At 39.0% G+C, this 21,633-nt stretch overlaps 1 protein-coding gene and 1 long non-coding RNA gene across 2 annotated transcripts in view; one reads left to right on the top strand and one right to left on the bottom strand.

The window, feature by feature from the left end:
• The first annotated feature begins 1,046 nt into the window (after positions 1 to 1,046).
• Positions 1,047 to 20,764, top strand: SLC25A46 (solute carrier family 25 member 46). The gene is made up of 8 exons (XM_026673108.2): positions 1,047 to 1,389; positions 1,867 to 1,909; positions 8,347 to 8,404; positions 9,964 to 10,041; positions 10,259 to 10,359; positions 12,132 to 12,188; positions 13,184 to 13,241; positions 18,221 to 20,764. Exons 1-8 carry the CDS (start codon positions 1,152 to 1,154, stop codon positions 18,797 to 18,799), a joined length of 1,212 nt encoding a protein of 403 aa, XP_026528893.1. The 5' UTR covers positions 1,047 to 1,151; the 3' UTR covers positions 18,800 to 20,764.
• LOC148132516 (uncharacterized) overlaps positions 10,836 to 21,633 on the bottom strand; it is a 70,520-nt gene continuing 59,722 nt past the window's right edge. The window contains exon 3 of the long non-coding RNA XR_015748122.1: positions 10,836 to 10,965. This is a non-coding gene — a long non-coding RNA (uncharacterized LOC148132516). The remainder of the gene's footprint in view (positions 10,966 to 21,633) is intronic.

Genomic DNA, 21,633 nt, shown 5'->3' with positions numbered 1-21,633 from the left:
TCTATAGAAATGAATGGAACCGGTAGAATCCCACCCCTGCCAACTGGTATTCATGCATGTGGAAGCACCAGAAACTGGAAGAGCAGCTCCCCCGGCTAGTTGGTCTTCACGTGCATATGCACGCCGGCCAGCTGGTCTTTTCACACCCTGGAGTGCCAGAAACTAAAAGAGCAGCTCCCCAGAGTGCATGCGTGCACCGGCTAGCTGGTCGTCACATGTGCATGTGCATTAGAAACCAGAAGACCAAGAGGCCAGCGCACATATGCTAAGCTTTCGGGGCTCTCACACGCATCAGGGAGCTACTCTTCCAGTTTCCAGCCCCCCAAAAGTTACCCACCACTGGTCTAACAAGACAGCACCTAAACAAGGAACTGGTATTCTATTTCAAATTATAATTTGTGTGATTTTTCCCTTTCTGTATGGGGTACAACATAAACTCATGAGACTCATATAGCATGTTATCTCATAATATAATGTGCTGTGGCTTAGCATATTATTGTAATTTGTATTAGTTATTAGAAGTATAATTAATACACTTCCTCCTCCAGTTTTTCTTCCAACCATGTAAAGTAGGTTGGGCTAACAAAGACACCCAATATGCCTGTATGGATAAGAATGAGCTTCAACCTCAGTCTGCCCAGTCCTAGTTCTTAATCTTAGCCACTATTACTCTCTGGCTTTCTGATCTTGCTGGTACTGGGCAAATTGTGTCAATAGCCACCATTAAGCAAAGTATGGATTAATAAGGGCAAGTAAAGCAGACTATTGCATACCAGTGCCTTTTGAGCAATTGAGTGCTTAAAGTACTATAGAAAAACTGTAGCTCAGCTTTACTATAAAGATCAGTTTTGTACCATGGATATTTATTTGTAACCCCTAAATAGACCCAACTACTAGAAGCAATTGCAGAACTGAATTACACTAATCTTCAATTAGTGACTTGTTGTATATTGCCCTTGCTATGGTAATCGCCAAGCTCGGACGAAGCCTACGTTCCTAGCCAGGCGAAATCATATCGCTCGGCAAGCTAACGTGGTTTGCTTCCGGTTGACACCCGGAAGTGAAGCTTAGAAAGTGGGAGTCGCAGCACTTCGTTCTTCCCGGTCTTGTCTCTGCTGGTTTTCCCCGATCCTGCTTGCTTTCACTGCCCAATGCATCCGCGGCGCCCCGAGGGCTTTGACGGCCTGGGCTATCGGAGCGCCCGAGAGGAGCCCGGAGGCTTCGCGGCCAAGCCGGATCTAGGCCACTGGGTCACTACCCCGCCTGACATTCCTGGCAGCCGCAACCTCCATTGGGGTGAAAAGACGCCGCAGTTCGCCGCAGGCACACCTTTGGTGGCGGCTGGGCTCAACGAGGACCCGTACCTAGGAGGTGCTGGCACCAACTCCGGTGCGTAAAACAAATCGCCGAGTGCGGGAGTGGCACGCGCAGATTAAGAGCCTGGCCTCCGCCCTTAGGCAGCAGGTGCTCCGGTGCGTCAGGCAGGTCTGCTCCGCAGTCCTTATTGGTTAGGTCCGCTTGAAAAAGCTACCGGAAACGGTGTGCTAATTTACATTCTTTTTACACTCTTTGGATGCTATCCAGCACTCTGCAATCCATGTCTTTAGGTGTGACTCTTTTTGGAAGCATCTTGTCCCCCCCTCCCCAAAAAAGTTATACAGTATTTGGAATATTATTTAAGAGATACAAGGAAATTAAATATTTAACTTATTTAGAAACATTCTATATCTTGCAGTTAATAAAGATGCCTAATGTGCTAAAATTTATGGATTTGCTATATAATTTATTGCAATGAATAGTAAAAAATTCTATACCGAAGTGTGTTGCTCACGTTCTGGCTTTAATGGATGGTTATCTCTCTTTTAGAGCAAATAAATCGGTTTGCAGGCTTTGGGATTGGCTTGGCAAGGTAAGAGGTCTAATCTTTCATTAGTGGCATTTTTTAAAATGCAAAGACCCCTTTTTTAAAAAAAGGTCATGCCCACTGTGTAATTCAGAAATTTAATACTGCCATTAAAACTTTAAATAAAATGTTACAGTTGTTGTGTTTTCATAACTAACACAATTATTAATATTGTTAAGTAAAATGTTACAGTTGTGTTTTCATAACTAACAGTTATTAATATTGTTAAGTAACTATTTAATACTCGATATATGTTCAGTTTTTGTGGTTGCCCTTGTCAATCAATCACTCTAAGTGGCTGATAATATCTGAATCCGTCTGATGTTGCTAACTAACCAAGGCTATTCATATTCTTGCCTAGTTTTGGGCTATTAGTACTAATGCTTGCAGTAAAGCTACACTAGAAAAAATTACTCATCTGGAACAGTGGTGGGATTCAAAAATGTTTACTACCAGTTCTGTGGGCATGGCTTGGTGGGCGTGGCAGGGAAGGATACTGTAAAATCTCCAGTCAGTTGTGGTCTTTGACGGTTCTCCGAACTACTCAAAATTTCTGCTACCGATTCTCCAGAACTGGTCAGAACCTGCTGAATACCACCTCTGATCTAGAAGGAGATTGTGTTTAACATCTCAATTTGAACCAACAATTCTTCAAATTGGTCTCAACTTAGTGAAAATTTGGAATGATACATTTTAAAAACAACTCATAACTGAAAGAAGTTCATGTCTTTGGAAATAATCATTAATTCATCTGAGCAAAGGGTTGTTTAATTATAACTAGTTAGCCATAATTTGCCAATGTATGTATCCAATCCTGAAATCTTATTAACAGTTTGCCAATAAGATCTAAATTGATGAATTGGATGGAGTAAAGGGCTTCTGTTAGTTCAGCCCAATATGTAATGTGTTTTCAATGTAGACTGAAGTGATAATCGAAATTTCTATTTCTGTAAAAATCTAATTTCTTTCAAAAATTTATATAAGAAGGGTCTTAAGAGTTTTTATGCTTGATGTTGAGCCACATAAATGTTTTGAAGATTCTGTTAGTGAGCTGGCTTTTGATGTGGTGTAAAAGAATTGACAGGAGTCCTGAATTATTTCCATATTTTATTTAGATCATATTAATTTTTAGCCTTTTACTAATCCACTATGAATATAATCTCATGAATTTGTGGTTACTAAAAGACAATTGAGCACTTTCAATGTGTCATTTCAATGCACTGCAATTCAATGTGTCATTTCAGTGCGTCATTTCAGTGCGTCATTTCAATGAACTTTTTATGCCCCCTGGTTACCATTAGTCTACTTTGTAAATAAAGGATTTTAAAAATCTTTTTAGATAATTTCCATTCAACATATCCAACATCTACTGAAACTTTAGATTCATTATAGAGCAAATTGGAATAAATAATTGCCCCAAAGTATTATTAGACTTCAGAACACTATACTAGTATATACTGAGATATACTGGTATGATAAAAGACCATGGAAAGTAATAACTAGAATGCATTTGACTTAAATTATTTACGGTTGCTTCTGTATATAAATTAAATTTCTTACTCATGACTAGTATTACATTCAATACTAAAACAATTTCACAACCAAAGAAATTAGTAAAGAAATCCCAGCAATATTTTGGAAAAGTTGGACTTGTAAATATAGGTAGTCCTCAACTTACAACCATTTATTGAGTGACCTTTCAAAGTTACAATGGCACTGAATAATGTGACTTACAACACTTACAACCAACACAACATATCCATAATCATATGATCAGGGTTGCTTGGCATCTGACATGTATTTACAATCATTGAAGAGTCCTAGGCTCATGTGATCATCATTTATGGCATTCCTAGCCATCTTTTGGCCAGCAAAGTCAATGGAAAAAGGCAGTTTTGCTTGAAACAAAACATGATTCAACAACTGCAGTAATTCACTGAACAGCCATTGCAAACAATCTCATAAAATTGGGTGTGACTCACTTAATGACCGCCTTAATATAAATTTTAGTCTCAATTGTGGTTGTAAGTTGAGAACTACCTGAATATTACAGTTTGGATGGATCTTGCGTAGGTAAGAACCAGCTGTGCAACAAAACCAACAATTTATCATACTAGAAGCAATTGTTGTATCCAGAATTAATATGGCAGTTAACTACTAAATTTTGCAAAAACAATAGCAGCAAGAGGATGTATTTGTCCTATTGCAACAAAATGTAGATTTATAAATTAGTTTGTCATGCTCTGCTATTCATATTGGTTTTGCAGATGCTTAAAGTTTATTACTAAACCTGAAAGCCAAAGTGCTATCTATCATAAAAAGAAATGTTTACAACATATATATGGATTTTCTTCAGTAGCGTCATTCTACTGAAAGCAGAATTTTTAATAATCACAAAATGTATAGATGTAATATACTTTACTTCTATCTACACTATGTTCACAATTATTAGGCAAGCTGTATTTTTGAGGATTATTTTTATTATTGAACAACTACAGTGCTCAGTCAACCCAAAATGTTAATAAACCTCAAAACAGAATATTTTAAAAAGTAAAAGTGAGCCTATGGCTTTCTTAGGAGAATATCTATGTGTGCACAATTATTGGGCAACTATTAGTGTGCAGAATTATTATGCAACTAAATGAAAAATGAAAATTTTCCCATCTCACTCATTTGTTTTCATCTGTTAAAGTTTCCCATCTCATTTATTTTCAAAATTTACAAATAAACATTTCTGACAGTTCAAAAAAAAATGAGTGACCAACATAGCCAACCTTCTTTTCAATAACAGTCATAAGTCTTCCATTCATGGAGTCTGTCAGTTTCTTGAACTGTTGATTATCAACTTTTTGTGCAGCAGCAACCACAGTCTCCCAGACATTGTTCAGAGAGGTGTACTGTTTTCTTTCACCGTAAATCTCCCGTTTAAATAGGGTTTAGGTCAGGTGAGGAAGAGGGGCATGTCATTATTTCATGTTTAAGGCCTTTACTGGCTAACCACACAGTGGAGTATTTTGATGCATGCGATGGAGCATTGTCCTGCATAAAAATCATGGTGGTCTTGAAAGATGCAGACTTTTTCCTGTACCACTGCTTGAAGAAAGTGTCTTTTAAAAACCGCAGTAGGTTTGGGAGTTGATTTTGAGTCCATCTTCAACCCAGAAAGGTCCAACGAGCTCATCTTTAATAATACCAGGCCATACCAGTACCCCTCCTCCACTTTGCTGGCATCTGAGTCAAAATGGAGCTCTGTGCCCATTACTGATCCAGCCCCAGGCCCTTCCATCTGGTCCATCAAGAGTCATCTTATCTCATCAGTCCATAAAACTTTTGAAAAATCTGTTTTCAGATATTTCTTGTCTCAGTCTTGCCATTTCAACTTACCGTATTTGCCGGCGTATAAGACGACTGGGCGTATAAGACGAGCCCCCAACATTTCCACTCAAAATATAGAGTTTGTTATATACTTGCCGTATAAGACGACCCCCCCACTTGGAGGCATGTTTTTCAGGGCAAAAAAGTCATCTCATACGCCGGCAAATACGGTAAGTTGTAACACTTGGGGTATTCTGGATATAATTCTTGATTGACACCACCGCCCCTTTCCCCCAAACTTACAAAGCCACCAAAATGCTTTAGAGAGGCAGCTTCGCCTTTCTCAGGCTGGCACTCAATTCCTCTCCCTTTCTTTGTGACAGCCCCCGCGTGCGTGCCATCGGGACTCCAAGGGTGGGGAATGGACAGCTGCCAACTCTCTCTCTGTGTGTGTGTGTGTGTGTGTGTGTGTGTGTGGTGTGGAGGGTAATTCTGGCTATCTCTGGCCTCCGCTCGGTTTTAAAGTCGCTTGGCCGGTTCCCAAGTCGCAAGCGCGCGCTGGCCGGGAGACGCGGCGCCGAGTGGCAGCTCGGTGCCGGGAGGCGGATCTTTCTCTTAAGCGGGGAGGGAGGAGGGGACAAGAGGAGGGACGGGACGGGACAGGGGGCGGGAGGAGGTCCCTCGCCTTCTTCCACCGCCCACCGGACCCTTTTCTTCCCAAGGGGACCCTGGAAAGCAGCTCGGGAGCTGGGTGGCCCTGCCCAGCGGGGTCCCATCAGGAACTTCCCGAGGACACCCCCCCCGCCCTAAGCACAGCCCTCCCGGTCTTTCAAAGAGGGAGGGAGAAGCGGGAGGAGCAAATTGCCGCCCCCCGCCCCGCTGCCCAGGAGGGGCGCCACAGTCCACCCCCACCACCTTCTCCCCCCCACTCCCCGGGCCATTACGCAGCTCGGGGCTGGCTGGGCGAAGTGGCCCCGCCAGAGACCCTCCCGCTCCACCCCTACCCCACCTCCAGATTGGCCTCCGCAAGCGCCCCGAGCCGGGCGGAGGGTGGGGGGGAGGAGGAGGAAGAGAGACTCCGGCTGGGCTTGAAGGGGCTTCGCAAGTTGCGGAGCTCCGCCCCCGTCACTCTTGCACCGAGTGACAACGTATTTACCGGCATATAAGATGACCCCCCCACTTGGAGGCATGTTTTTCAGGGCAAAAAAGTCGTCTTATACGCCGGCAAATACGGTATGTTTCTTGATCAGTGGTGGTCGAGTTTCAGCCTTCCTTCCCTTGGCCATGTCTCTGAGCACTGAACACCTTGTACTTCTGAGCACTCCAGATAGGTTGCAGTTCTGGAATATGACAGTACTAGAGGATAATAGATTCCTGGTAGATTCACATTTGATTCTTCTCAAATTTTGGGCAGTTAATGTGCGTCTTTTTTTCTCAACACATTTCTTGCGACCCTGTTGACTATTTGCAACAAAACGTTTGATGGTTCTGTGATCGTGCTCCAATATCTTAGCAATTGCAACAGTGTTGTATCCCTCTGAAAGATTTTTTACAATTTTTGACTTTGAGTCAATTAAATCTCTTTTTTTAGCCCATTTTGCATGGGGAAAAGAAGCTGCCTAATAATTATGCACACCTTGATATAGGATGTTGATTTCCTTAGGTCACACCTTCCCTCATTACACAAATACACATCACCTGATATGCTTATGCCAACTAAGTATTCAAGTTTATACAGCTTGAAGGTGGAAAATATGCATAAAAATGATGATATGGTCAAAATAATTAATTGCCTAATAATTGTGCACATGGTGTAAGTATGTATAAACTTTTTGTTATCCTTGTTGTAATTAGTATAGAAGTTGCTTGAGGGGATGCTCACTATATGAGATTTTTTAATGAGTTGATAGATCTAAGTGGCCATGCAAAAAGCACTATAACTCTCAGATTAATTTCTCATGAGAAAAGACACATACTACTCATTTCCCTCACTATCCTAGGGTAAAACAAAACCACAAATCTAATAGGATGGGCTTTGCCAATTGGCCATTGTGGTGGTTTTTAACTGCTGCTTTTTAAAGGTTCCATTGTAACCATAGGGGAGAATAACCCCTCCCCTAAGAAGTGTGCTGCCTAGCAACTAGTGCCAATAGTGCAGTATGCTTTCCTTTTTAAGTGGCAAGGCATTCTCACACAAGTAGTTAAACCAGCTATACAGTTCTTGCTGCTTACATGTGGCAGGGCTGACTGATGAAGTCTTGGACACGGATCATAACGTACAATAATTCCTGTCTGGCTGCTTAATGTGATATGCTGATTTGTTTTGGTTTTTTTGTGGCTGTGTGTCTGTATAAATGGATTTCATAGCTAGTTCATGTAAACCAAATAGAGAACAAGTATTTCACATTTCACGATTTCTAGACATTATCAAACTGACAGCTTTGATTAGTTTAGACAGTTATCAAACCTGTCTAATACCTATGTATATTCATTTCTGTAAATGAATTAATTTTGCTGGGGTTTGTAGGTTTTATTCTCCTCTGTTTGTATTGCCAGGCTACTGACATGTTATAGTAGCCCATCTTTGTCTTTCAGCAGAGATGGACAACCTGGATGCTTTGAAATGTAAAAAAGATTGTGGAAGTTATATCAGAAACACATAGGTTGTCTATTAGAATGAGCTTATTTGGGGCAGGTATTTTTCTTCATCAGAATTCAACACACCTCTTCAAAACCAAACAGCATCCATCTTCTAATCAACAGAGTGGTTATTTGGTTTCGATAAATGGGGCTTCTGAACATATGCTATGCATTCAATGCAGATCGCTACTGAAAGAAACATACTACTCACATTATCCCTGCCTTCTTATTTTGTAGAAGCAGAATAACTCATCTTAACAATTTTCCATATTAGAACAAATATTTTGTATTTCTCATATATTCAAAAGAAGCTGTAGTTCAATATACAACATAGATTTTTGCAGAAGGCAGATAGATGTATGTGTGAAGCTTATTGAGAGTTAGCTATATGTTATAAATCTTAATTTCCTAGACATCACAGTTGAACAAATTAGAATGACTAATGTTCTAATGAAAGTTGAGCATTTAAAATAATTGTTTCTTCACAGTTTATTCACAGAAAATGTGCTGGCTCATCCTTGCATTGTTTTGCGTCGGCAATGCCAGGTAAATTCTTTGGGCTGTTGTAGGCTATTATTCAAACATTTGTTTTGTGTTTCTCTGTATATAATTAGGACAGCGTATTCAATTTTATAACTTTTTCTGATATTAAAAATGTATTTCTTCCCTTTTGTAAAGTAGAAAATATCAAGATTATGAAGTTAGTTTAACCTGGCATAACATACAGCCAAATAACTCACATTTCTACATCAAGTTTGTAGAGATTCTCAGTCATCCAGGTCATGGTTGTCCCAAAGGTGCTTTTTCAGGAGGCAACTAGACTTTCTAATTTTTTTCTTTTGAAGATGTTTCACTTCTCATCCAAGAGCTGAAGAAGCTTCTTGGATGAGAAGCAAAATGTCTTCAAAAGAAAAACCAAGAAAGTCAAGTTGCCTCCTGAAAAAGCACCTTTACGTTCCACACCAAGTAAATAAATTGTTTTGCCGCTCTAACTGAACCACTTAATAAAATAGAACTGAATTTTCTATTTCAGACAGTTGGAATAGCTTTTCACTGAGTTCATCTTTTATATTGTTCCTAGTTTAAACTTTATTTATACTCAGGTCTAATATTTTATATATTTTAATGAGAAGTTGAAATAGCTTCCTCCTTTTTTCCAAAATTATGAATTTGTTGAAATCTTTATCAGTGTAGCCAATTTTAAGGTAAAATACTTAAGGAAATTCATTCAAGCTATACACATCTTTTGGAATAAGTGTTTTGGAGCCTCTGGGAACACATAAACACCTCTTCTCTGAATCAGTACAACATTGATAACTTTACAGCTTCATAAACCACTGCCAGTTGTTTCCCTATGGATGCGTGTATATTTGTACATATACACATATGGAGACATTTCAGAGCTGCTTCGAAAGCAGCAGCACAATCCTTAAAAAAAAAAAAAGCAGGAACTTCATGGATTTAAAAAAAGAAACTTCATATATGCTCCATCATGTTCTGAAGCATGTCTTCTGAAAGATCTAAAAATCGTCATCCTAATATTTTGAAGACATGCATTTTAGTATTTGGATCTGAAGCAGGCAATGCTGCTGTACCTGTTGGTGAATCTCTAAAGGCATTCATACCTTTTGCTGGTTTTACTCATAGCCATAATGGCTCAGAAAAGTCCATATTTTCATTAAGGGTATTTCCTAATTCTTCTATGCAGTTTACTATGCAAAACAAGAAAAGATAGATAAAACAAGATGTCCATGCCACTTTAGGACTCTTTGGATCCAAAATCTGGAACGTCTAATTTAAGTGCAACAGAATATAAATGTAGATATGATTGCCCCATTTGTTTTGAATTTATTGTCACTAATATATGGGATTCGATTAGATTTTTTTAATATGTAAAAGTATTCATGCAACATTTATTGCATCTAAAGATCCAAGGGATCCAAATCACACACATCGTTAAAGATTTGTAATCATGATTTGTCTACACAAAATAAGCAATAGCGATCTAGCATATATATGAACCACATTGATATACGTCATATTACAAATTATATGAATTTAGGACAGCTCATTTTTACACTTGTGTATATACTTTATATTTTCAGGTTAATTATCATGCCAAGAATTATCACCTTACTCCTTTTACAATCATCAACATTATGTATAGCATCAATAAAACCCAGGTTAGTATTTACTCTCACTTGGAGGTTATTTATTTTTAAATTTAACTTACAAGTTTTTAAAGAACAATAAATTTTGTATTGTTTTTGATTTGATTTATGCACTGTGACTTTCTCATATGGTGTAATAGTACAAAATAGCAATATGTAAAGAGGTTATTTGTTAACATCAGCTTTTTCAATACATCCAATACTGAACAAATTATAACTTAAATTTTAGGGCCCCAGAGCTCTTTGGAAAGGAATGGGGAGTACTTTCATTGTCCAGGGTATAGCCCTTGGAGCAGAAGGCATCATCAGTGAATTCACACCCTTGCCAAGGTATAATCATTTTCTGTTATTGTGTTCTGTCATTGTGTTAAGTAAAATATTAATAATTGTTCATATATATGTGAGAGATTATTTGTTTAAATTGGTAAACAAAATAAGCCACTCTAATAATTGTTTTATGATGAGAATCATTCAGAATAACAGAGTTGGATGGGATCTTGGAGGTCTTCAAGTCCATCCACCTGCAAGGTTGGAGCACCCACAACTTTTGGAGGTTAGCTGTTCCACTGATTGTTTTCACTGTCAGGAAATTTCTCCTGTTTTAGTCTGGATCTCTCCTTGAAGTTTCCATCTGTTACTTCTTGTCCATCCTTCAGGTGCTTTGGAGAACAGGTTGATCCCTCTTCTTTGTGGCAGCTCCTTAGATATTGGAATATGCTATCATGTCGCCCTTAGTCTTTCTTTTAACTAGACTAGCCATACCCAGTTCCAGTTCTAATTCAGTTGAAGCTTATATATTTGAATGTCTCCCTTTTCTGCTGACTGGGGAATGTTAAAAAAGCGTCTTTAGTGTTACGTGGACACTACTGCTACATGGCACTATTTGTAGAGGCACTTACTTCCTTTCCTTTGCTGAGCTGATCCACTAACCTGTGCCTGTAGGAGGAGGAAGAGAGTTTGGTATTAACCAAGCATGTTCCAAATGCTTGTGAAGGTAGGTCCACCACGTGTATGCAGACTAACCAGGATGTCTAATAAAGCTGTCTGGATTAGAATCATCAGTATAAAGCAGGCATGCTCACATTCTTGGATAAACCACATTTTTGAGGAAATTATTTTAACATCTAATATGAATATAGCATTATATCTACAGGTACAGTAGTCCTCAATTTACATCAATTCATTTAGTGACTGTTCAAAGTTACAACGGCACTGAAAAAAGGGACCTATGACCATTTTTCACACTTAAGACAATTGCCACAGTTGCTTGACAACTGACTCATATTTATGACAGTTGCAGCGTCCCAGGAGAATGTGAAAGGATTCCCCTTTTGGGACCTTCTGACAAGCAAGATCAATGGGGAAACGAGAGTCACTTAACAACCCTGTTACTAATTTAACAACTGCAGTGATTCTCTTAACAAGTGTGATGAGAGGTTATATACAACATAAATTTTGGGCTCAGTTGTGGTCATAAGTTGAGGATTACCTGTATTGTTTATTCAGATGTGTTGTAAACTAATAATAATGTATGCTGAAATGATTAGTAGGAATTCTAGAAAAAGGATAGAGTTTGTTATAGAAAGTTACCAGTTCATAAGATATTCTGCTGTATAAGATATGAATGAATACACATCTTTTCTTATCCTTTGGGGACTCTGTTTTTTGCCTTTATAATGCAACTTTACCTCCATTACCAGTTCTGTATTGTTCATAAGCGTGTCTTAATTTTTCTTCAGTTTTAACGTAAGTAACGAGATTGTGGCAAGGTCCAATAAGTATTAATAAGTAAAATAAAACATACCACAGGTAATCCTTGACTTACAACCATCCATTTAATGACTGTTCAGAGTTACTGCAGATAGTGACTTGTGACCAGTTCTCAGATTTATAACCGTTGTAGCATCCCCACAATCGTGATCAAACTTTAGGTACTTCGCAACTGGCATGTATTTAGGATGGTTGCAACATCCTAATGTCCTGGGATCGCCATTCGCAACTTTCCTAGTGAGCTTCTGACATCCCTCAACATAGCATAAAGTAATGACTTGGTGTATATTCTAATTGCTGCATGAATAAGAGATCTTTTTTAAAATTTTCAGAGAAATTTCATACAAATGGAATCCCAGGCAAATAGGAGGACATCTGACCCTAAAAGCGTATGTATGATTGTCAGTTTTTATTGGTAAAATGCTTGCTGTTGTCATAGTTTCAAATTAATAACCACACAGGCAAAACAAAAAGTGAATGGTAAGCACAACAAGACCCTCCCTGTTGTAGAATAAACAACATCAACTTGAGCAGGATTGTCTGGATTTGTTGAAGTACCAAATCCAGAAGTCCCCATTATAGAAAAAAATACCATTCTGACTGAAAATTCTGAAAGGTAATCCAACACCGTGAACAGGCCAATTTGTGAAAAATTTGAGACTTTCAGGTTGTAGGATGTTTTTAATACTAAAATCTGTTTTCTTCATTTTATTCTGATGATTGCCTTGATGCACACACACAAATTAGCATAGTTGGCAAACTGAGGATGAATTCTCGTTTCTTTTTTACTTCTTTCCAATTAATGAATTTAAGTATTATTCAGAAAATGATACACAAATGGGTTTGAAGAAATAGAAAATACAAGTAGTTATTGACTTGCAACCATTCATTCACTGGCCATTCTTAATTGGTCCACTGATTTTTTGCTGTCCCAACACTCCCAAAGTCAAGTGATTATAATCTGAGTGCTTGGCCATTGGTTGTCATTTAGGACCAGTTGCAACAGCCCATAATCATGTGAGCATCATTTGTGACCTTCCCTAGTAGCCTCCCACAAGCAAAGTCAATAGGGTAGCTGACTGGAAGTAGGAAGATGCAGTGTCTTTGCTTAACAATCCCCCAGTCTTCACTTAATAACGTCAACAGGAACTGCTGGAATTGCCATTGCATGTGACATCATGCTTTTATGACCACATCACTTGGTGACAAAAATTCTAGTTCCAATTATCCTTGCAACCTGAGAATTACCTGTATGTCTGAAATAAATTAAATTGTAAAGAATTAAGGTTATTCTTGAGTGGGATGTTTGAAATTAAAATATGTGATTGGATTTTAGCAAACTGGATTTTGATTATCAAAATAGTAACTGTCTTTATTCCTCTAGGTTGACTTGTATCATAGCAATGCCTTTTTATTCAGCAAGTTTGATTGAAACTGTGCAAGTAAGTTTTGATTTTATATATATACATATTTGTATATTCTTTTGTATAATTCCCAGGGAATCAGAAGTTTGTAGCCTTGGAACTGAGCTTTTACATTCTGTCTTAGACCAATCACTTCTGAAGGAACATAGTTAAAATTTCCAAAATTGTTAGATGCAACTCAAGATCAGATTTCATATATTTATTTTTTAATAGAATAACATTTTTTCTGTCAGGGTTCCATTCAATTTCTTTAAATCACTTAATTTAATCCAGTGGTTTCCAAAGTGGGTGATACCGCCCCCTGGGGGGCAGTGGGATGCCTTTTGGGGGGCGCTAAGAGGCAAGGGGGCTGGCAGAGGGGCGGTAAGAGGCGGCAGGGAGGCGTTCAAGGTGCCGGCCCCACAGGGTCACCCATTGACTGGTGCACTGCTCCGGAGCTGGCGCCTCGAACGCTTCCCTGCTGCCTCTTAACACCCGTCTGCCAGCCCCCTTGGGGATGCTAAGAGGCGGCAGGGGGGCATTTGAGGCTTCGGCTCTGCAGGCTCACCCATTGACTGTTGGATCGCTCCAGAGCCGGCACCTCGAACGCCCCCCTGCTGCCTCTTAGTGCCCCTCTGCCGGCCCCCTTGGGGATGCTAAAAGGTGGCGGGGGTGACGCGTCGAATGCGGCCGCGGCGACATGTAACGTGCCGCCGCAGCCGCATTTGAGGCAACAGCTCCGGAGTGGTGCAACAGCCAGCACCTCAAACGCCCCACCTGCCACCTCTTAGTGTCCCCAAGGGGGCCAGCAGAAGGGTGCTAATAAGCAGCAGGGGGGGCATTCAAGGCGCTGGCTGTTGCACTGCTCCGGAGCCAGCACCTCGAATGCGGCTGCGGTGGCACATTACGTGCCGCCGCAGCCGCATTCAATGTGCCGCCCCCCTGCCACCTCTTAGCATCCCCAAGGAGGCCGGCAGAAGGGCGCTAAGACGAGGCAGGGGGGAGTTTGAGGCAGCAGGGGGGCATTCGAGGCGCCGGCTCCAGAGCAATGCAACAGTCAATGGGTGAGCCTGCAGGGTGCTAAGAGGTGGCAGGGGGGGCGTTTGAGGCACCGGCCCTGCAGGCCCATTGACTGTTGTACCGCACCGGAGCCGGCACCTCGAATGCAGCAGCTCGTTGGAAAAAGCTGCCACCACTGCTTTCCCAAAGTGCTGCCACTGTCGCATTCCGTCTACGTTCGTCCATCCATCCAAAAGGTCTGTCTGTCTGCCTGCCTACCTACCTGCCTGCCTGTCTGTCTTTCTGTCTGTCTACCTACCTATCTACCAATATAGATCTATCTACCTACCTACTTATCCCTACATCCATCCAAAAGGTCTGTCTGTCTTCCTGCCTGCTTGCCTACCTGCCTGCCTACCTACCTATGGACCTACCTACCTACCTGTCTATCTATCTATCCATCCATCCATGTTCAAAGAACCGGCCCCGCAGGCACATTGGGAAAGTAGAGCAAAGCCAGTCTGGGAGGGAGGGAGGGAGGGAGGGAGGGAGAGAGAGAGAGAGAGAGAGAGAGAGAGAGAGAGAGAGAGAGAGAGAGAGAGAGAGAGAGAGGAGACCTGATGCATCAGATTGAAATGAGGCCTAGTTTAGACTGTCCTTTTTCAAATTGAAACATCTTTGGCTTCTATTAAAGGTTTTGTGGATGAAACATGGTCAAGACTATCAGGAAGCTCTCACATTTTCTTGAGGCTTTAAACAGGATCCATTGGACCAGATCTCCACCCTAAAAAATTACTTTTTCTCAATGTATTACAGTGCCAATTTTGAAGAAGGCAAAACCAAAATGTACTGGTAAATTACAAGAACACACACACACACACTCCCTTCTAATCCTGCTGGAGCAGGTGATTGGACTAGAATAAATATCTCATTATCTTTCTCCTCCCTCCTTCTTTATTTCTTTTTCTTTCTATCCCTTCCTTCCATCTCCCCCTTTTTTTGTCCCTTTTTTTTCTTTCCCTTTTCTCTTTCTTTACTTCCTTCTCTTTTTCTCTTTTTCTTTTCTCTCTCTCTCTTTCCCTCTCTCAGGCTCACCCCATTGACTTGGTGCACTGCTACACTTGGACTTGCTTGGGCAGGTCCTTTCGGTGCTGCAGGCTCAATGGGGTGGACCTGTGGGGCCGGCACCTAGAACGCGGCAGTGTCAGCATGTTTGAAAAGTAGAGCAAAGCCAGAGGTCGGTAATTTTTGCTGCAAAGAATCACAAAAGCTTCTGGGTTGTGCACAAGAAGGGACACACATGTCAATGCAATTCAGCAACATAAAGAGATACAATTAAAACAAATCAACAAGAATTGGCAAAGCATCTCTGATTAGATTTTATTCACTGCTAGAATCTAATCAGAGATGCTTTGCCGATTCTAGTCCAATGACCTGCTCCAGCAGGGTTAGAAGGGAGTGTGTGTGTATGTGTGTGCATGGCTGTCAAAACTCCAAAAATTGGTCAAGTATCTCTGGGGAGGCCAGTCATAACTTAGAACACTTGCTACACAACCAGCCATTAAGTGAGGACCACTTGTATTTGGTTTGCCAGTCACCTCGCCATGTCCACCCAGTCACATGACCACCAAATCACACCTACCCCATCATGTGACCAGCAAGCCATGTCCAGCCAGCAAGCCATGCCAGCCACTCACGTGACCAGCAAGCTATGCCCACCCAGTCACATGACCACCAAGCCACACCCTCAAATTAGGCCATGCCCACAGAAATTTGAATCCCAACCCTGGGTGGGGGGCATTGAGGATGAGTTTGTAGCACCAAAGGGGCAGTGGACTGAAAAAGTTTGGGAACCACTGATTTAATCTCTAATATGGAAAACATATTAACTATAATGAACAATAATTGTTTTGAGACTAATGTGGCCGACAAATCAGCAAGTAGTTTCCTTCCTATGCATTGCTTTTCAAAGTGCTTACCACTTGGTGGCACCCTAAGAACTTCATAATCCATTTTTATCTGCATTGGAAGCATAATAGTTGCAAATCTGTGCATTCCAGTCCCTATTTATTTATTTATTTGGATTTATTTGATTGATTGATTGATTTCTTTAGTTAGTAAATGACTCTAGGTAGCTTACAATTCAAACATACATTACAATCAAAAATTAAAAAACATTTTAATGGAAACAGTAAAAACATTAAAACCAATAGAGAATGTTAAAACATCTAATTTACACATAATAGCAAGATATCTTGGCCCGTTAACAATATAACCAGGAGGCAGGACCCTTAGCTCATGTGGTGCCATGGCTCGGGAGCATAGCCAGGTTTTACAAAAGACTAACAGGGCTGGGGCCATTTTAATCTCCGAAGGGAGGATGTTCCATAGAGCCGGGAGTGCTGCAGCAAAAGCTCGCTTTCTCGCTCCTGCCAGCTGACATTCTTTGGCTGAAAGAATCTGCAGCATGTCCATTCTCTGTCCTAGCTGGATAGGTAGAGACTCTGGGAAAAAAGGCAATCCCTCAGGTACCCTGGTCTCAAACCACCAGCACCTTGAATTGCACCATTGTTACCAGAAATACATTGGTAACCAATGCAGCTCACACACAAGTGGTGTTACATGTGCCATATATCTGGCAGCAGTTACTACCTGCTGCCCCTGCATTCTGACAAGTTGAAATTTGCTAATGGTCTTCAAGGGCACCCCATGTAAAGCGTGTTACAATATTCTAATCTGGAGGTTACAAGGGTGTGAGTTACTGTAAGCAGCGCCTCCCAGTCCAGGTGTGGGCGCATCTGGCACATCATCCAAAGGTGTACAAAGGTCCTCCTGGTTATGACTGCCACTTGCTGTTTGAGTGGGAGCAGCATGTCCAGGAGGATCCCCAGATTGCACACCGGGACTATTTGGGGCAATGCCACCCCATCCAGACCCAGAAGATACTTGTCTCCAGAGGTTCCAAATACCCACAGCTACTCTGTCTGCCAAAGATCTTGAACTGAGATTTTAAAAAAACAAAGCTGGCAAATACTGAGTATGTTTGTTAACCATCTAGAACAATGTTTCTGAACCTAAGCAACTTTAAGATCTGTGGACTTTTGTGGGAGTTGAAGTCCACAGATTTTAAAGTTGCTTAGGTTCAGAAACATTGTTCTAGATGATTAACAAACATACATGTTAAAATTCCACACGTTAAAATTGCCAAGGTTTAGAAGCACTGTTCTAGAATCTTTACAGCTATGTCTGATCCCCTGTACTACTTCTACAAACTATATTTGATCCCTTTTACTACCTTTATATTATCTATTATTATTTACTACCTTTATATTATCTTCTGTAATTGATCCTTGCAAATTATATAACATTAGGTTTTTTCTGTATTCTAAGTTTTAATTTCTTGGTGACTTCACAGAATATAGTGATATATTCACTATATTCTGTGAAGTCACCAAGAAATTAAAACTTAGAATACAGAAAAAACCTAATGTTATATAATCACCAAGAAATTAAAACTTAGAATACAGAAAAAACCTAATGTTATATAATTTGCAAGGATCAATTACAGAAGATAATATAAAGTGAATATAAGACTAGAGGATAAACCCAACTTTCAATTATGCCTTCCACAATTTCATAAGCTTTAGAGCAATCATTTGGCATAATATTTAAATCATGGGTGTCCAACCTTTTGGCTTGCCTGGGCTGCACTGAGTGTAGAGAAATTATCTTGGGCTGCATATAAATATATATAATATAGTTAATGTATATAAATCACATAATAATTTTAAAAGTTAAAATCTGGTAAAGCCACGTTATAGCGGTCCAGTGTTGCATGCAGCCTCTGGGCTGTGGGTTGGACACACCTGCTTTAAATCAAAGCCTATTCAACCTGAAATACAATAGGTTGGAAGTCTAATAAGACTCTATCAACTTATTTTTCTGAATAAGTTTAAACTAGTCACAGTAATCATAAAGTCAGGGTATTTACCTAGTTGAAATACTGTGTTCTCTTACAGAGTGAAATCATTCGGGATAATCCTGGAATTTTGGATTGCCTGAAAGAGGGCATAGGCAGAGCAATGGGCTTTGGAGTTCCCCATAGCAAGCGACTACTCCCTCTATTGGCATTGACCTTCCCAACAGTTCTGCATGGAGTTCTTCATTACATAATCAGCTCGGCAGTACAGAAACTGGTCCTCTTCTTCCTAAAGAAAGAGAATTCTTCAAGCTTCCCAGCTGAGAACTCTAATTCTGTACAAAACATGTTGGATGCTTATTTTCCTGAACTTATTGCAAGCTTTGCTGCCAGTCTTTGTGCAGATGTTATGCTATATCCACTGGAGACAGTTTTGCATCGCCTTCATATTCAAGGGACACGCACCATCATTGACAATACAGACCTTGGATATGAAGTTCTCCCCATCAATACACAGTATGAAGGGATGAGAGACTGTATAAATAGTATAAAACGTGAAGAAGGAATGTTGGGGTTTTACAAAGGGTTTGGGGCTGTAATTGTACAGTACACACTGCACGTAGCTGTATTACAGCTTACAAAAGTTATTTATTCTACACTGCTTCAGAACATTTCTTAATAACTTAGTGAACGTGGCCATTTAGTTGGCTACATTTTCAGAAAATAAGTACAAGTAGTGAAATCTGAAAGATTAAATATATAGTAATGGTTCCTTTCATAAATAAAAACAAAGGCAAACATTTCCTTTACACAGGCTATGGTAATAGGAAATTGAAATGCGTAGATCAACACAAGGCTTTTAAAATATTGAAATGTAAATAAAATATTAGAAGGCATTTTATAAATCTCTGCAAAGTATGATTTTTCAGAATGATGATAGATAGTAGGTACAATTCCACTTGCAATTTCTGCTGCATAACTGTTAGAAATAAACAATAGCTACATAGAAATAAAGCTGTGTTCTATTTAAAGCCTTGTCTCTTTTTAGAGACACATGCACTAAAGATTGTTAAGGTAAAATTAATTTGGCAGTCTTGGAATAAACTGCGGAAACTATGTACTTTGTCAGTTTTGTTGAAGGACTTTTCACGTAATTGCTGTAAACAATTTTGCTAATATCAATAATCCAAAATGTAAACAGCATTTTTACACACTGTATTCTTGTTTTACAGTGTACTTCCCCCTCCCCATATTGTGTTGATTAAACAGTATGTGGTACCACCCCCCAAAAAAATCAAAACTGAAAATTATTCCATTATTTGCGTAAAAGAAAACTGGTTGAAATTTTTCTACTTAATTGCTGACAAGAATTTTGCTATAGTTGACACTACTGGAATTGTTCATACATTATTGGAATTCTGCTTCATCACAATATGAGTTCTCAGAAGAATATCATAAGTGGATGTTAGTTTAGCTTTCTAGTCTCCCTGGCTTAAGACAACATCAAAATATTTTCCAGTGAATGTTAATTGAGTTCAGTTGAAGTAAATACACTCCAAATAAATATAAGTCATATATAACAAGGAATTTTTTGTTGATAACTCTCTCAGCACAATATCATAGCTTTTAATTAAAGCCATTATTAATTTGAAATATTTTAAGCTTGAAGCCCAGTGGTTTAAACTCAGAACAGTGCTGTTTTAAACTAAGAACAGAAATGTTTCAAACTCAAAACACTTCAAAAATGATCAGAATGACTTGCTTTCCACTTGACAGTTGCTTTACAGTAAAATACCTTCAATTCAAATGGATTGAATTGGAAATTATTGCAATCTCTAACTGTTTTCAAATTTTAGTTAAAGTAGAAGAGAGGTTGTTTTCATTATTGCTGATACTATTTCAAGAATTGAATTGAAATTTATCTGAGAAATCTGGCTGAATTTGATGATCTTTATATTTCCCAACCAGAGATATATTGTAATTTTAGCTATTTAAATCCTTGCTTTTTTCCCCCCTGAAACAATAGAGCAGAATTTTTGTCCTTTCAGTATATTATGCAACTCTGGACTGCAGTCCATAGTAGGTTCCCTTTTAAAATGACATAATTTTATTTCAAAAACCTAATACATTAAATGTCTATATGCTTCTGGGTCCAAACTTGATCTAATGGAAAGTGTAGAAAGATGTATTTAACAATGCATAAGTCCTTTGGAAAAGTTCCTTCTAGCAATCAGTGTATGGTAAAAGACTAGCTGTGTCTATGAATCTAAAGACAATATTTCAGTTCAAAATGTATGTACAAAATTCAAATTTATGGGATACACCTGCTAAATACACTTAAGAATTATGAAGCACATCAAATTACTTTTGAAAAGAAATTGAAATGGAACAAGTTAATCTTACTAATTTTTGTACTTATCAAAGAATTGATATGAGAATTTAAGACATCTTGTATTAAGACTGTTCTGCCAAAATAAATGTTCCAAACAAAGTAATTAAGAGGGTAATAGTAACACATTTCAGCTTTTCAATGTATCTCATAGATGTACTGTAATTTTTTCACAATGCTTCTGCTAAGTTGAATGCTAGTGTCCTAAATGAATTGTACACTTTGTAAGCTAATAAATATAAAATATGCTGTGATGAACTTGTGGATCCCTCAGTTTACAAAATATGTTTCTCAGAATTCTGGAATAAAAATCAGTATAAATTTTGTTTGACATATTGGAAAAATATTTGGTTATGTGTGTGATAAAGTATCACTACCTTAAAATGTATAGCAGAGTAATTTGGAAATGGTGTACACAGATTTTAAAAAATTAAGCTCCTCTGTGTCAACTTTAGTGTAAAAGATCAAGTGGGGAGAATTCTTCATTATTAATCAAATATTTAAAACATGCTGAAACTAGGAGTATTATCATTACAAAGGAACTTGGTATTGAACATTTTTATACAATAGCATAAAATGCCATTCCTTGTTCTATGAGAAAACCTTTAATGTAGTAATATGTTCTAAGACTAAATTTCTTAGAAAATGTTGGCTTTCTTATAATTATTTCCTGTGCACTTAGTTCAAACAGCTGAAAAAAACAAAGGAAAAAATACGAAAGTATCTTATGATAGATTTTCATAACTTTACTAGTCTTTTAATATGTCCAAAATATGATAACTAGTTATTTGTTTTATTATTAATTAGTTATTTCTCAGTTATTAAGCGGGGGAGTGGCTTTCCTGGTATTGTCAGAAATTTTCTCCAACATCACATTTTGAAAGCATCAATACACTTTCTATCCTTCTTCCAAACTCAACTTTAAGTTCCATACACTATCAGAGGGAAAATCATTGCCTGCATAATTTTGAACTTCGTAGCTACAAACACAACCCTACATCTGAGTATCTTTTCCAAGGCTTTCATTATTTCTCTATGAAGTCGGTGATGTATTTATTGACTGCTGGTTTTCTTATTTCAATGACTTCATTGTCAAATTTTGCTGCATAATAAATCTTATTCTA

This window comes from Notechis scutatus, chromosome 2, assembly GCF_049901735.1.
Source record: "Notechis scutatus isolate UNSWTSFEM ecotype Mainland chromosome 2, rNotScu1.2, whole genome shotgun sequence".
NCBI lineage: Eukaryota > Metazoa > Chordata > Lepidosauria > Squamata > Elapidae > Notechis > Notechis scutatus.
Note: the sequence above shows the minus strand (reverse complement) of the source record. Positions and strands in the feature narration are given on the sequence as shown.

Excerpts from the sequence above, each read along its gene's own strand:
- SLC25A46 (XM_026673108.2), top strand. The coding sequence starts at position 1,152 with ATGCATCCGCGGCGCCCCGAGGGCTTTGACGGCCTGGGCTATCGGAGC. Across the intron at positions 10,042-10,258 it reads ATAGCATCAATAAAACCCAG|GGCCCCAGAGCTCTTTGGAA; the intron begins GTTAGTATTTAC and ends CTTAAATTTTAG. Across the intron at positions 10,360-12,131 it reads GAATTCACACCCTTGCCAAG|AGAAATTTCATACAAATGGA; the intron begins GTATAATCATTT and ends TAAAATTTTCAG.